Below are 15456 nucleotides of genomic sequence, written 5' to 3'. Positions count from 1 at the left end.
AGGACTGCCACATCCTCTCCATCCTACGTGTAATCCGTTTCAGTGATCGGATGTTTGAGTTGTACCACGGAGCTAGCCTCTTCTGGTTTGTAGTTTTCTTCTTCTTCAGTGGAGCAATCCTGTTTAAGACTGAGTGTAGTGTGTCTGCAGTGTTGTTGACAAAGCGGTCCAGCTCTGCAGGAGTAACATTTAAGTTGGTACCCCCATCAGTACTTGGGACTGTGGGGAGTACTGGTAGGATTGCTGTCCTAAACTGCTTTACGGCGTCTTCAGACAGACATCTGCTGTAGTAGACCTTTTCCTCAGGTGCTGGTAGGTCTGAAAGAGAGAAGTCAAAAGTTATTAATGAGTGATCTGAAAGAACAGGATTTTGAGACCACACTAGCAGGTTCTCAGCTTCCAGGCCGTAGGTGAGAACCAGGTCGAGGGTGTGACTGTGACAGTGTGTGGGTTCATTTACTAACTGAGAGAACCCAACTGAATCCAAGAGTGAGTTGAAGGCAATCTTCAGACTGTCGGAGTCGACGTCCATATGAATGTTAAAGTCACCCACTATAATGACTTTATCTGTGCTAAGCACTAAACTTGATAAGAAGTCTGAAAACTCCAGCAGGAACTCTGAATAAGCAGCAGCAGGTGGACGATACACTACGACGAGTAAAACAAATTCTGACTTCTTCCAGCTTCCGTGAGACAGGCTGAGAGTGAGACTCTCAAAAGAAGTATGAGTAGACTTAGGTTTAGGATTCATCTGAAGACTGGAGCGGTAGATTGCTGCCACTCCTCCTCCGCGACCTGTAACTCTAGGAACATGACAGTTAGTATAACAGGACGGAGTTGATTCATTTAAAGCAACATATTCTTCACCCTGTAACCAAGTCTCAGTGAGACAAAGTATATCAGTGTGATGATCAATAATTAGATCATTAACTAAGAGCGACTTAGAGTGTAGGGATCGTATGTTAAACAATCCACACCTGAGTGTTCTGTTACCTTGTTCTATGTGTTTGTGTGTGTTAGTGTGTATTTTTATGAGGTTATTATGATTAATATATCTTAACTTGTGTGCTTGATGAACTGTGGGAGGACGTGTGACCGTCACCACTTCAATAACAGATCTCTACAGATGCCTCTCTCACAGGCTGGGGTGCTACACACGAAGGGAGGACAGTGAACGGGAAGTGGGGCCCTCACATGCGCTTCACCCACATAAACTGTCTGGAGCTGATTGCTGTTCATTTGGCTCTAAAACATTTCCTCCCCTGGCTGCGGGGACACCATGTCCTAGTGAGGACAGACAACTCCACCGTGGTAGCCTACATCAACAGGCAGGGAGGCTTGAGATCTCTGCGGTTGCATGCGCTGGCACACAGACTGATAGTCTGGAGCAATGTGCACTTTCAGTCACTGAGAGCGACTCATGTTCCAGGCGTACTGAATTGCGGGGCGGACCTACTCTCCAGGGGGATCCCTCTATATGCAGACTGGAGACTTCACCCAGAAGTGGTGAAGCAGATTTGGCTGCGGTATGGACGGGCGGCAGTGGACCTTTATGCGTCAGCGGAGAATGCCCAGTGTCCGCTGTTCTTCTCCCTGCACGACCGAGTGGCTCCGCTGGGGATCGATGCACTGGCACACGAGTGGCCACGTGCTCTCCTGTATGCTTTTCCCCCAGTGGCTCTCATCCCTCCAACTCTGGCCAGAGTGAGGGAGAAGGGGCTGGTCGTAATCCTGGTGGCTCCGCACTGGCCAGCGAAACACTGGATGGCGGAGATTTACCAGCTTCTGGCGGGCACGCCTTGGCAGCTGCCATTACGCAGGGACCTGCTATCCCAGGCACGAGGGGAAATATTTCACCCTCACCCAGAGAGGCTGGCTCTGTGGGCCTGGCCCGTGAGTGGTTTAACCTGAACTCAACAGGACTCCCAAACAGTGTCATTGAGACTATTCAATGTGCTAGGGCCTCATCGACTAGGAAGTTGTATGGGCTTAAGTGGCAAGTGTTTGAGAGCTGGTGCTCGGAGTCCCAGGCCATTCCTTTTCAGTGTTCTGTGGGGGTGATTTTATCCTTTCTGCAGGACCTCATTGAGAAGGAAAAATCTTTTTCAACCATCAAGGTGTACCTGGCGGCAATCTCTGCTTGCCATGTTGGTTTTGATGGTAAATCTGTGGGTCGACACCCTCTGGTGTGTCAGTTCATGAAAGGTGCACGACGTAAATTGCCGGTATCTAGGTCTCTTACGCCGTCATGGGACCTGCCCACGGTGCTGGATGCTCTTTCTGGTCCACCTTTTGAACCACTGGATCAGGTGGACTTGAAGGTGGTATCTCTTAAGACAGCGCTGCTCCTGGCCTTGGCCTCGGCTAAGCGCGTCGGTGAGGTTCATGCCCTGTCTGTGCACGAGGCTTGTACCCATTTTTCACCAGGGGGCGAGAGGGTCAGTATGCAGCCTAACCCAGCCTTTATCCCAAAGGTGGTTGGGTCTCTCTCCCCAATAGAGCTGGTTGCTTTTTACCTATCTGGACAGGACTCAGGGTGTTAGGCAGAGTGACCAGTTGTTTGTGTCCTGGGCTAAGCCATGTGTGGGCAAGCCAGTCTCAAAACAGCGGCTTTCCCACTGGATTGTGGAGGCTATTGCTCTGGCTTACACGACCAAAGGTCTTCCGCCTCCTGCTGGTCTGCGTGCGCACTCCACTAGGGGCCTTGCTGCTTCCTGGGCTCTCTTTAAGGGGGTTTCAGCCCAGGAAATTTGTGCAGCTGCAAGTTGGGCTTCACCCCACACTTTTGCTAGGTTTTACAAGTTGGATGTTACAGTTCCAACCCTGGCACATTCAGTTCTTGGGGTAGGGTTTTCACGGGGTACAACCCACTCTTCGTGAGGCCCCTCTGGGACAGTTGTCATTTTTACAGGCATGTCTGGCAATCCGGGAGTCAGTATTTCTCCCATAGTGAGACACGAAACGAATGCTATGAAAGAGAACTGGAGGTTATGGCTATAACCATGGTTCTCTGATTAGCATGAGTGAGTGTCTCACCAGACCACCCTCCTTGCTATGGAAGCGAGGAAGAGGTGAGCTTGTTTGAATGGCGACTGAAGCTATGTCAGCCTATTATATAGGAGGAGGGCGGTCCCTCCTGACATAGACGTCACTGATACCAGCCCCAAGGGCTGGTGTAGTGTAATTAAAGCTTCTGTCGGGATCACGCAGGGGGCGTTCTCCCATAGTGAGACACTCACTCATGCTAATCAGAGAACCATGGTTATAGCCATAACCTCCAGTTTTCACAGTAAGCTAGCTGCTTAGTAGCAAAGTTAGCAAGTAAGCTACGTTCTACAAACCGCATTATGTTAGCACGCTAATGTTTACATTACAAGCTAACATGTATTTTTATTTTAGCTTCTTGAATTAAGTTGGTAAATAGAAGAGGTACATGTTTAATAATATATAATAATAAATAATTCAAAGACTTTTTTAAATATTAGCATTGAACCTGCGGTGAACATTGGTTTGTCGCTACTGAAATTGGGATTTTACAATTGGTCAGTGCAGTCACGTGGAAACTGGATGACGTGTTTAATGAGAAGCTGAAGCTCACAGAGGGCTACAGATTTAATGAGACCTGTGAATATACTTCTATGTGGATTTGTAGCCTTCTTATTGTTTGTTGCCAATTGTATGTGAATCCATTGTTATTACATTATGTCAATGTATAAAAAATGTCCAGGACTGATGTAAAACAAGTAAAGAAAACCTGCCAATAACTGAACTTCTCTTGACAATGAATTTATTTCTTTATTTTTACATTAACGCACAAACAAGTATAATTAAAAAAACCTTTGGTTATCATCAATAAAAGTGCCAAAAATCAGGACATAGGAACAAACACTGATCACACTGAAATACAGCTGTCCCTAGAGGGGGCTGTAAGGCTGTGCTTGAATTCAGTTGAGGCATGTGAGTCTCACGGTTGAACCAACTTCACATCAAACATCGTTCACTTTGTTTCCTCTGTGTATGTTGGCCTGTTGGTTCATGTAGGTGTCTACAGTACAACAGTCATTGTTAAAGGAACAGTCTAATTATTTGGGATTAATAACATCTTTCTGCCTCACAAAGCAAGAATTTACTAAAACCTTCTTGAAGCAATATTAGGGCAAAAATGTCTCCATCATTAAGAGCTATTTATGTGTAAACCTGTTAACACCAAAATGTTTGACCACAAAACAGTCCATTTCTCATCAGGAGCCAAGATGGCTGTTCCATCTGCTGGCAGTATCGTTGTATTTACTGTAAGTTTGAGAAGTGCTGCTCAGAGAATCTTACTTTTCACACGCGTGACATCAGCTTGAGCTGAGCTTTAAAGTGCAAAGAAAAAAAGAGGAGAAAAGGAGTCTGGATCAGAGCTTGACTGTGCTCAGACGATGGACTCTTTGGACAGCTGCTTCCCTTGCTGGCAGCCCTGTAAAGACTGCAGCGCTGATCCTTCGCTGTGTGATCTGGGGAGGAGGAGGACCACCTTCTGATTAGACTGACGCCACTCACTGTACAGTCGACAGTGATACCTGAGAGACACCTGGGGAGCACACAGAGAACATGAGGATGTCATGATGATACCTCTGGCACAAGAATTTCCTTCGGGATTAATAAAGTTTTATCTTATCTTATCTTATGATCTGAATCGTCATTTCACTGATCAAACTGCCACATTATAGGACCACAACAAGTGTCCCTCCCATGTCACCCACACACACGCCTCAGCATACCAACCAGAGTCCAGAAGAGATAAATGGTAAAAAGAGCCACAGTCAGTGTGATGAGCCCCACAGCCTCCAGCCGGCTGGAGAAGTGAAGATGATCTATAGCACCACGAAGGCAGAGCCAGCCGGAGATAGTGGCAAGAGGAGTGATGAGCAGGAAGCACACCATGTCACCAAACAGTGTGCGCTTCTCTTGGCGGAGACCTGGGTTCTGCAGCCACTGCACCAATAAGATTAAAGCAAAACATTCAGTTTCTCCATCAAGTGTAAAAGAATGGATTATAGTGTAGCTTCCCAGACTGTTCTGTACCTCGAGCAGTGGCCTGGACTTTCTCTGCACAGTGAACTGGTAGTGGCAGAGCTCACAGTAACTGGTCCCTGAGGCAGACAGCCAGTGTTCCAGGCAGCTGCGGTGGATAGTAGCCAGGGTCCCAGAACATTCACAGGGGGACAGCAGCTCCTCCTGGGCTCCACTGTCGTGACAGATACGGCACATGGGGTTCTCTGGCACACCACTGAGGATGAGAACAACAAGATGCTATGTTACAGTGTCAATGTGTCATTTATAGCTGCTATAACACCACACAGGTACAGGCTGACTGTTGTGAATCTTTGAAATAAAATTATTGAAACACATACCGCTGCTTGGTGCAAGCATCCATCCCTGAAGACATCAGGTTAGCATCGAGCTTGGTTGACACCTGTGTGTAATACTGAGGCTGATCACCGGTGGACACACTGCACTCCTCCATGGTTTTACCTGGGAGAGGTGGCTCACCAGTGTCCTGCTCAGGCTGGAAACTCACATGGGCAGACAGGCACTGGTTTGGCAAAACTTCTGGCAACAATGTGCAGTGACTGGTCATTGTTGTGGCAGACAGTGGAATGCTGAGCACGCATCGACGGTCTTACTGGGCATCTTCCATCTACAGGGGCGAGCGAGGTCATATGTAATAGTCACAATTTTGAATGTAATAGATGCTGTACAGAGGCGAGCTATCACACGCATGCACACACACTGACACACACAAACACTCAGAACATACTGTCCTATGAAGGGACAACTGTGGACACACATTAACAGCTGTGGGCCCAAAATCAATACTTATTAATCTAGGTTGCAGTCATTGATGACTGCTGTTAGCTATCTCTTATTTTAGACAGTAATGTGAACATGATTGTTTTTGAGCAGCGGTATCCTATAATAGAAATGATTTTGTAAACGATGTTTACAGCACAGGGAGATGTGAAATCCATCAACAGGCACTAATGATGCCGGGAATCTTTCAACCACTGCCCCACTCACCCAGTGGGTAGTAGTCATGGTGGAGGGACACAGGAAAAAACACAGGGAAAAATAGTCAATGGGATTGGGTCATAGGTGTATTATTTTGAAATATACATATATACATACAAATTCAGATAAATACATTTTCAGGAATACATTACAAAATGTGTTACTTAACAAAAACTACGAAAATAAAACAAAATATAAAAATATTCAATATTAAAAGAAAATTATAAAATGCAAAAATAAACAAAAAAAATGTGCAGAAATGTTATATACGTATATACATTAGGTCTCTGAGACTCTTAAGAAAGGGGAACATTCAGCATCATAACAAACTGCAGCAGGTTTTCTGCTGAGTCCTGAGCGTTAGGAGCGCCGGCTGCAGGGGAGGCTGGAGGCCGCGTCTCATTTTCAGGTTTTGCTGCAGAGGAACACACACAAACATGATCAGTCGTCACAACTTTGACATGAACTCTCATCTTATAGTCACCACATTTAGCATGTGACTTACCTGTGGCTGGAGCTCGCCTTCTGTCTCTCCTCTTCTTTTTGCCCTAAAATCAAACACATTCTGTTGGATTTCAGCTGATAAAAAACTCTTTGCAAAGACTGTGGAGTAGTGATGCAAACTGTACATACATAGTTGTCGCTGGTGGACCACTCAGGGTATTGCAGAGCATGAAAGTGTTTCTCTGCTGCAGCCAGTGCGTAATACGGGGACTGATCTTCTGGTGACATCGAGTTCCACTGTAGACAGATAACAATACAACATCAGCACCACGTGCACTGACACACACAAACACAAGTGTAAACCTTCAACATCCAACTCTGGATTTGCTAAATATACACAGATTCACAGTTCATGTTCTACATGGAAGAGTCAGAAAAGCTTTGCTAATACTGACACCTGTGTGTCGGTATGTGAACTGCAGTCCACACTGTTAGACACAATACATAGGTTTATATCATTGATCAATTACATGATAATATATACACACAAACACACAGTATTTTGCTAAACATTGGTGCCTGATTCTTACATGTGGAACTTTAAATGTGGCTTTGTTTACTGCTCATGTGATTAAACAGATTTGCTCTCTAGAGATGATAAAGCTGTGACATACATGTATGGCTGTAGGATAAAAAACACACTCACTGTCTGTCCCACGAATGCGTTCACAGCTGCGCTGTTTTTAAAGGTCTTTTCTGCCAGGACCTTTGGCCTCTGTTCCTGCAGAAAGATGATGAACGCATTTCGGGGCTTCTTGACGTAAGGTCGTCCATCCTCTTCCCCCTCACGCCTTCTCTTTCTAAAAGGAAAAGCAAATATACCACAATGAGGACACAACTATTTATCTTTGGCAGCTGTTTAGGTGAATTACACCCAAATAATGACAAACTTACTTTGATTTGCTGGTGAGAGGAGAGGTGTGTGGTGGAGCCACCAGCTCGTAGGCCACCTGTCTGCTCCTATATGAACAGACTCTGAGATTAGAAGGCAACGCAGATAGCAGAAGCTGTTAGATTTGTATGATTTACTCACGGTTCGATGACAAAATACGGGACGGCGATGTCAACTGGTCCGTTAAACTGGGGAGAGAACACAGAACGTGATTAGACATGTTGTGCTGCTGACATCTGTCTGTCATTCACACATGAGCTGAGTGTGTGGTTAAACAGGGTCTTACTGGTGTTGCAGGAGGAGCATAAGCCGCTGCTGCTGCTGTGTCACACACAGACATGTCATACAGATCCTGCAGGTGGTGTAGAGAGAGAGAGGGAAGCTGTAATACACACCCTCATTTCAAAGATCAACATATAACATGTGAGCAGTGTGAACAGTCCGCATACTTCACAGAACAGAGTTACTTGATTGAATCTGTCCTGTCTTCCGGCCTTTAGCAGCCAGCATAGTTTCTGGATAAAGTTTTGATGACATAAATCCCTGATCTGTGCTCAGTGTCTTACCTGTCCCTGGCTAGCTGTCCCTGCCTGACAGTGCTGGTATCCTGGCTGAGGGAAGACGGGAGCAGCAGCTGGTGGAGTTTGCTGCTCTAACACAAAACAACCTTGTCCCTGAGGTTGGGCATAGGATGCAGCAGGAGGAAGAGGAGGAGGGGACGGGTATAGGAGGTCATGTAATGATTTTTTACATATGGTCGCCCTTCCTTGGCCATCCTCTTCCTCCTCACTCCTTCTCTTTCTAAAAGGAAAAACAAATCTACCACAATGAGGACACAAGAATCTATCTTTGGCAGCTGTTTAGGCGAATTACACCCAAATAATGATAAACTTAGTTTGATGTGCTGGTGAGAGGAGAAGTAACAGTGTGTGATGGAGCCACCAGCTCATAGGCCACCTGTCTGCTCCTACATGAACAGACTCTGAGATTAGAAGGCAACGCAGGTAGCAGAAGCTCCGTCAGGTTTTTATGAATTACTCACGGTTCGATGACAGAATACGGGGCGGCGATGTCAACTGGTCCGTTAAACTGGGGAGAGAACACAGAACGCGATTAGACATGTTGTGCTGCTGTCATCTGTCCACCAGGGGGGATTTACCCTCTTTTTATAAAATGAAACTGTGTAAATAATCACATGCTGTCAAAAATGAGCCTCTGTGGGTGTGTGATCATCGATCAAGAATGTGTGCGGTTAGCTTACGGGTGGAGAATCAGGTGAGATACCCAGCAGCTCATAAAAGTCCCCCTGGAAGGTGTGAGAGGGATTTATCCACTGTTCACTCTCAGCCTGCAGATGCACAGAGAACAGGTGATTAGACATGTTGTGCTGCTGACATCTGTCTGTCATTCACACATGAGCTGAGTGTGTGGTTAAACAGGGTCTTACTGGTGTTGCAGGAGGAACTGTGTCACACACAGACATGTCATACAGATCCTGCAGGTGGTGTAGAGAGAGAGAGGGAAGCTGTAATACACACCCTCATTTCAAAGATCAACATATAACATGTGAGCAGTGTGAACAGTCCGCATACTTCACAGAACAGAGTCACTTGATTGAATCTGTCCTGTCTTCCGGCCTTTAGCAGCCAGCATAGTTTCTGGATAAACTTTTGATGACATAAATCCCTGATCTGTGCTCAGGGTCTTACCTGTCCCTGGCTAGCTGTCCCTGCCTGACAGTGCTGGTATCCAGCTGGTGGAGTTTGCTGCTCAAACACAGGACCAGCTTGTCCCTGAGGGTGGACACAGGATGCAGCAGCGGCAGCAGGAGGAAGAAAAGGAAGGGGTGAGTAGAGGATGTCCTGCAAGTCCTCGTCAAAATTTGGGTGCACCTCAGCCCGCTCCAGTCCCCGCACAACATGCTCAAGCTCTGCGATGAGGTCCATGTCTGACTGACGTCCCTGAAGTCGTCCGGATTTAGATGGACTGTCCGTGTCTGTGACACACAGTAATAGAAAACTTATCTTCAGCCTCCCTTAATAAGAGGCTGTGGGCATTTTAACTTACCGCTACCTTAGCGAACAATTTTACACACAAACACCAATAAATATATTATATGAACGGCATTTCAGTATGTTGTTATTTAGCTCTTACGAAGGCCAAACTAGCTCAAAGTGTGTGTGAGTTCTCACCGGGTGCTCAGTGCCGATGGTCTGCTATGACTGACTCCTTAAGTGAAGATCAGGTCTCGTTTTCACCGCTTTTCTTCGTAGAAAAAGATGCTTCTTGTTTGTAGAAGAAACCAACTGTTGAGCCCGAAGATCATAGGACTGTGACGTAGGTTTCGAATGTTTACAAAATGCATTTTCTCGTCTCCTGCCTACAGTTTTGAAACCAAGCAACGTGTTGTTATCAACATGAGAGATAGCATTAGCATCATCATGTTGTCATACGTCAGCGTAACTTTCCGAACAATTACTTTTAGCTGTGACTTTTTACTCCACTTAACATCAATTAGCAGTTTATACCACAATTCATGTAGGCCTACGTTTTCACAGTAAGCTAGCTGCTTAGTAGCAAAGTTAGCAAGTAAGCTACGTTCTACAAACCGCATTATGTTAGCACGCTAATGTTTACATTACAAGCTAACATGTATTTTTATTTTAGCTTCTTGAATTAAGTTGGTAAATAGAAGAGGTACATGTTTAAACGCTCCAATAAATAATTCAAAGACTTTTTTAAATATTAGCATTGAACCTGCGGTGAACATTGGTTTGTCGCTACTGAAATTGGGATTTTACAATTGGTCAGTGCAGTCACGTGGAAACTGGATGACGTGTTTAATGAGAAGCTGAAGCTCACAGAGGGCTACAGATTTAATGAGACCTGTGAATATACTTCTATGTGGATTTGTAGCCTTCTTATTGTTTGTTGCCAATTGTATGTGAATCCATTGTTATTACATTATGTCAATGTATAAAAAATGTCCAGGACTGATGTAAAACAAGTAAAGAAAACCTGCCAATAACTGAACTTCTCTTGACAATGAATTTATTTCTTTATTTTTACATTAACGCACAAACAAGTATAATTAAAAAAACCTTTGGTTATCATCAATAAAAGTGCCAAAAATCAGGACATAGGAACAAACACTGATCACACTGAAATACAGCTGTCCCTAGAGGGGGCTGTAAGGCTGTGCTTGAATTCAGTTGAGGCATGTGAGTCTCACAGTTGAACCAACTTCACATGAAACATCGTTCACTTTGTTTCCTCTGTGTATGTTGGCCTGTTGGTTCATGTAGGTGTCTACAGTACAACAGTCATTGTTAAAGGAACAGTCTAATTATTTGGGATTAATAACATCTTTCTGCCTCACAAAGCAAGAATATACTAAAACCTTCTTGAAGCAATATTAGGGCAAAAATGTCTCCATCATTAAGAGCTATTTATGTGTAAACCTGTTACCACCAAAATGTTTGACCACAAAACAGTCCATTTCTCATCAGGAGCCAAGATGGCTGTTCCATCTGCTGGCAGTATCGTTGTATTTACTGTAAGTTTGAGAAGTGCTGCTCAGAGAATCTTACTTTTCACACGCGTGACATCAGCTTGAGCTGAGCTTTAAAGTGCAAAGAAAAAAAGAGGAGAAAAGGAGTCTGGATCAGAGCTTGACTGTGCTCAGACGATGGACTCTTTGGACAGCTGCTTCCCTCGCTGGCAGCCCTGTAAAGACTGCAGCGCTGATCCTTCGCTGTGTGATCTGGGGAGGAGGAGGACCACCTTCTGATTAGACTGACGCCACTCACTGTACAGTCGACAGTGATACCTGAGAGACACCTGGGGAGCACACAGAGAACATGAGGATGTCATGATGATACCTCTGGCACAAGAATTTCCTTCGGGATTAATAAAGTTTTATCTTATCTTATCTTATGATCTGAATCGTCATTTCACTGATCAAACTGCCACATTATAGGACCACAACAAGTGTCCCTCCCATGTCACCCACACACACGCCTCAGCATACCAACCAGAGTCCAGAAGAGATAAATGGTAAAAAGAGCCACAGTCAGTGTGATGAGCCCCACAGCCTCCAGCCGGCTGGAGAAGTGAAGATGATCTATAGCACCACGAAGGCAGAGCCAGCCGGAGATAGTGGCAAGAGGAGTGATGAGCAGGAAGCACACCATGTCACCAAACAGTGTGCGCTTCTCTTGGCGGAGACCTGGGTTCTGCAGCCACTGCACCAATAAGATTAAAGCAAAACATTCAGTTTCTCCATCAAGTGTAAAAGAATGGATTATAGTGTAGCTTCCCAGACTGTTCTGTACCTCGAGCAGTGGCCTGGACTTTCTCTGCACAGTGAACTGGTAGTGGCAGAGCTCACAGTAACTGGTCCCTGAGGCAGACAGCCAGTGTTCTAGGCAGCTGCGGTGGATAGTAGCCAGGGTCCCAGAACATTCACAGGGGGACAGCAGCTCCTCCTGGGCTCCACTGTCGTGACAGATACGGCACATGGGGTTCTCTGGCACACCACTGAGGATGAGAACAACAAGATGCTATGTTACAGTGTCAATGTGTCATTTATAGCTGCTATAACACCACACAGGTACAGGCTGACTGTTGTGAATCTTTGAAATAAAATTATTGAAACACATACCGCTGCTTGGTGCAAGCATCCATCCCTGAAGACATCAGGTTAGCATCGAGCTTGGTTGACACCTGTGTGTAATACTGAGGCTGATCACCGGTGGACACACTGCACTCCTCCATGGTTTTACCTGGGAGAGGTGGCTCACCAGTGTCCTGCTCAGGCTGGAAACTCACATGGGCAGACAGGCACTGGTTTGGCAAAACTTCTGGCAACAATGTGCAGTGACTGGTCATTGTTGTGGCAGACAGTGGAATGCTGAGCACGCATCGACGGTCTTACTGGGCATCTTCCATCTACAGGGGCGAGCGAGGTCATATGTAATAGTCACAATTTTGAATGTAATAGATGCTGTACAGAGGCGAGCTATCACACGCATGCACACACACTGACACACACAAACACTCAGAACATACTGTCCTATGAAGGGACAACTGTGGACACACATTAACAGCTGTGGGCCCAAAATCAATACTTATTAATCTAGGTTGCAGTCATTGATGACTGCTGTTAGCTATCTCTTATTTTAGACAGTAATGTGAACATGATTGTTTTTGAGCAGCGGTATCCTATAATAGAAATGATTTTGTAAACGATGTTTACAGCACAGGGAGATGTGAAATCCATCAACAGGCACTAATGATGCCGGGAATCTTTCAACCACTGCCCCACTCACCCAGTGGGTAGTAGTCATGGTGGAGGGACACAGGAAAAAACACAGGGAAAAATAGTCAATGGGATTGGGTCATAGGTGTATTATTTTGAAATATACATATATACATACAAATTCAGATAAATACATTTTCAGGAATACATTACAAAATGTGTTACTTAACAAAAACTACGAAAATAAAACAAAATATAAAAATATTCAATATTAAAAGAAAATTATAAAATGCAAAAATAAACAAAAAAAATGTGCAGAAATGTTATATACGTATATACATTAGGTCTCTGAGACTCTTAAGAAAGGGGAACATTCAGCATCATAACAAACCGCAGCAGGTTTTCTGCTGAGTCCTGAGCGTTAGGAGCGCCGGCTGCAGGGGAGGCTGGAGGCCGCGTCTCATTTTCAGGTTTTGCTGCAGAGGAACACACACAAACATGATCAGTCGTCACAACTTTAACATGAACTCTCATCTTATAGTCACCACATTTAGCATGTGACTTACCTGTGGCTGGAGCTCGCCTTCTGTCTCTCCTCTTCTTTTTGCCCTAAAATCAAACACATTCTGTTGGATTTCAGCTGATAAAAAACTCTTTGCAAAGACTGTGGAGTAGTGATGCAAACTGTACATACATAGTTGTCGCTGGTGGACCACTCAGGGTATTGCAGAGCATGAAAGTGTTTCTCTGCTGCAGCCAGTGTGTAATACGGGGACTGATCTTCTGGTGACATCGAGTTCCACTGTAGACAGATAACAATACAACATCAGCACCACGTGCACTGACACACACAAACACAAGTGTAAACCTTCAACATCCAACTCTGGATTTGCTAAATATACACAGATTCACAGTTCATGTTCTACATGGAAGAGTCAGAAAAGCTTTGCTAATACTGACACCTGTGTGTCGGTATGTGAACTGCAGTCCACACTGACACAATACATAGGTTTATATCATTGATCAATTACATAATAATATATACACACAAACACACAGTATTTTGCTAAACATTGGTGCCTGATTCTTACATGTGGAACTTTAAATGTGGCTTTGTTTACTGCTCATGTGATTAAACAGATTTGCTCTCTAGAGATGATAAAGCTGTGACATACATGTATGGCTGTAGGATAAAAAACACACTCACTGTCTGTCCCACGAATGCGTTCACAGCTGCGCTGTTTTTAAAGGTCTTTTCTGCCAGGACCTTTGGCCTCTGTTCCTGCAGAAAGATGATGAACGCATTTCGGGGCTTCTTGACGTAAGGTCGTCCATCCTCTTCCCCCTCACGCCGTCTCTTTCTAAAAGGAAAAGCAAATATACCACAATGAGGACACAACTATTTATCTTTGGCAGCTGTTTAGGTGAATTACACCCAAATAATGACAAACTTACTTTGATTTGCTGGTGAGAGGAGAGGTGTGTGGTGGAGCCACCAGCTCGTAGGCCACCTGTCTGCTCCTATATGAACAGACTCTGAGATTAGAAGGCAACGCAGATAGCAGAAGCTGTTAGATTTGTATGATTTACTCACGGTTCGATGACAAAATACGGGGCGGCGATGTCAACTGGTCCGTTAAACTGGGGAGAGAACACAGAACGTGATTAGACATGTTGTGCTGCTGTCATCTGTCTGTCATTCACACATGAGCTGAGTGTGTGGTTAAACAGGGTCTTACTGGTGTTGCAGGAGGAGCATAAGCCGCTGCTGCTGCTGTGTCACACACAGACATGTCATACAGATCCTGCAGGTGGTGTAGAGAGAGAGAGGGAAGCTGTAATACACACCCTCATTTCAAAGATCAACATATAACATGTGAGCAGTGTGAACAGTCCGCATACTTCACAGAACAGAGTTACTTGATTGAATCTGTCCTGTCTTCCAGCCTTTAGCAGCCAGCATAGTTTCTGGATAAAGTTTTGATGACATAAATCCCTGATCTGTGCTCAGTGTCTTACCTGTCCCTGGCTAGCTGTCCCTGCCTGACAGTGCTGGTATCCTGGCTGAGGGAAGACGGGAGCAGCAGCTGGTGGAGTTTGCTGCTCTAACACAAAACAACCTTGTCCCTGAGGTTGGGCATAGGATGCAGCAGGAGGAAGAGGAGGAGGGGACGGGTATAGGAGGTCATGTAATGATTTTTTACATATGGTCGCCCTTCCTTGGCCATCCTCTTCCTCCTCACTCCTTCTCTTTCTAAAAGGAAAAACAAATCTACCACAATGAGGACACAAGAATCTATCTTTGGCAGCTGTTTAGGCGAATTACACCCAAATAATGATAAACTTAGTTTGATGTGCTGGTGAGAGGAGAAGTAACAGTGTGTGATGGAGCCACCAGCTCATAGGCCACCTGTCTGCTCCTACATGAACAGACTCTGAGATTAGAAGGCAACGCAGGTAGCAGAAGCTCCGTCAGGTTTTTATGAATTACTCACGGTTCGATGACAGAATACGGGGCGGCGATGTCAACTGGTCCGTTAAACTGGGGAGAGAACACAGAATGTGATTAGACATGTTGTGCTGCTGTCATCTGTCCACCAGGGGGGATTTACCCTCTTTTTATAAAATGAAACTGTGTAAATAATCACATGCTGTCAAAAATGAGCCTCTGTGGGTGTGTGATCATCGATCAAGAATGTGTGCGGTTAGCTTACGGGTGGAGAATCAGGTGAGAAACCCAGCA

The 15456-nt window shown here is 45.1% G+C and overlaps 2 protein-coding genes across 4 annotated transcripts; both read right to left on the bottom strand.

The window, feature by feature from the left end:
- Positions 1 to 4211: 4211 nt before the first annotated feature.
- On the bottom strand, positions 4212 to 5707 carry LOC114443830 (E3 ubiquitin-protein ligase MARCH3-like). 2 transcript variants are annotated; one of them, XM_028418171.1, is made up of 4 exons: positions 5400 to 5706; positions 5071 to 5275; positions 4771 to 4980; positions 4212 to 4576 (listed from the first exon to the last, which is right to left on the bottom strand). In XM_028418171.1, the coding sequence occupies exons 1-4, from the start codon at positions 5624 to 5626 to the stop codon at positions 4418 to 4420; spliced, it is 801 nt and encodes a 266-aa protein (XP_028273972.1). In that variant the 5' UTR covers positions 5627 to 5706; the 3' UTR covers positions 4212 to 4417. The 2 variants fall into 2 exon arrangements, with proteins under 2 accessions (XP_028273972.1, XP_028273973.1); XM_028418172.1 differs by having other exon boundaries at positions 4461 to 4576; positions 4767 to 4980; positions 5400 to 5707.
- A 4780-nt stretch (positions 5708 to 10487) lies between these two features.
- LOC114443803 (E3 ubiquitin-protein ligase MARCH3-like) lies at positions 10488 to 12424 on the bottom strand. Of its 2 annotated transcripts, none has more exons than XM_028418130.1 (4): positions 12117 to 12422; positions 11788 to 11992; positions 11488 to 11697; positions 10488 to 11293 (listed from the first exon to the last, which is right to left on the bottom strand). In XM_028418130.1, exons 1-4 carry the CDS (start codon positions 12341 to 12343, stop codon positions 11135 to 11137), a joined length of 801 nt encoding a protein of 266 aa, XP_028273931.1. In that variant the 5' UTR covers positions 12344 to 12422; the 3' UTR covers positions 10488 to 11134. The 2 variants fall into 2 exon arrangements, with proteins under 2 accessions (XP_028273931.1, XP_028273932.1); XM_028418131.1 differs by having other exon boundaries at positions 11161 to 11293; positions 11484 to 11697; positions 12117 to 12424.
- Between the last annotated feature and the right edge of the window lie 3032 nt (positions 12425 to 15456).

Source organism: Parambassis ranga, chromosome 12 (genome assembly GCF_900634625.1).
Source record: "Parambassis ranga chromosome 12, fParRan2.1, whole genome shotgun sequence".
NCBI lineage: Eukaryota > Metazoa > Chordata > Actinopteri > Ambassidae > Parambassis > Parambassis ranga.
The sequence above is the reverse complement of the archived record's forward strand: the minus strand, read 5'-3'. Positions and strand labels throughout refer to the sequence as shown.

Coding starts and splice junctions, on each gene's coding strand:
- LOC114443830 (XM_028418171.1), bottom strand. CDS start 5,626: ATGACCAGTCACTGCACATTGTTGCCAGAAGTTTTGCCAAACCAGTGC. Junction 5,276..5,399: donor GATGCTTGCACCAAGCAGCG/GTATGTGTTTCA, acceptor TCTCATCCTCAG/TGGTGTGCCAGAGAACCCCA. Junction 4,981..5,070: donor AGTCCAGGCCACTGCTCGAG/GTACAGAACAGT, acceptor TTATTGGTGCAG/TGGCTGCAGAACCCAGGTCT.
- LOC114443803 (XM_028418130.1), bottom strand. CDS start 12,343: ATGACCAGTCACTGCACATTGTTGCCAGAAGTTTTGCCAAACCAGTGC. Junction 11,993..12,116: donor GATGCTTGCACCAAGCAGCG/GTATGTGTTTCA, acceptor TCTCATCCTCAG/TGGTGTGCCAGAGAACCCCA. Junction 11,698..11,787: donor AGTCCAGGCCACTGCTCGAG/GTACAGAACAGT, acceptor TTATTGGTGCAG/TGGCTGCAGAACCCAGGTCT.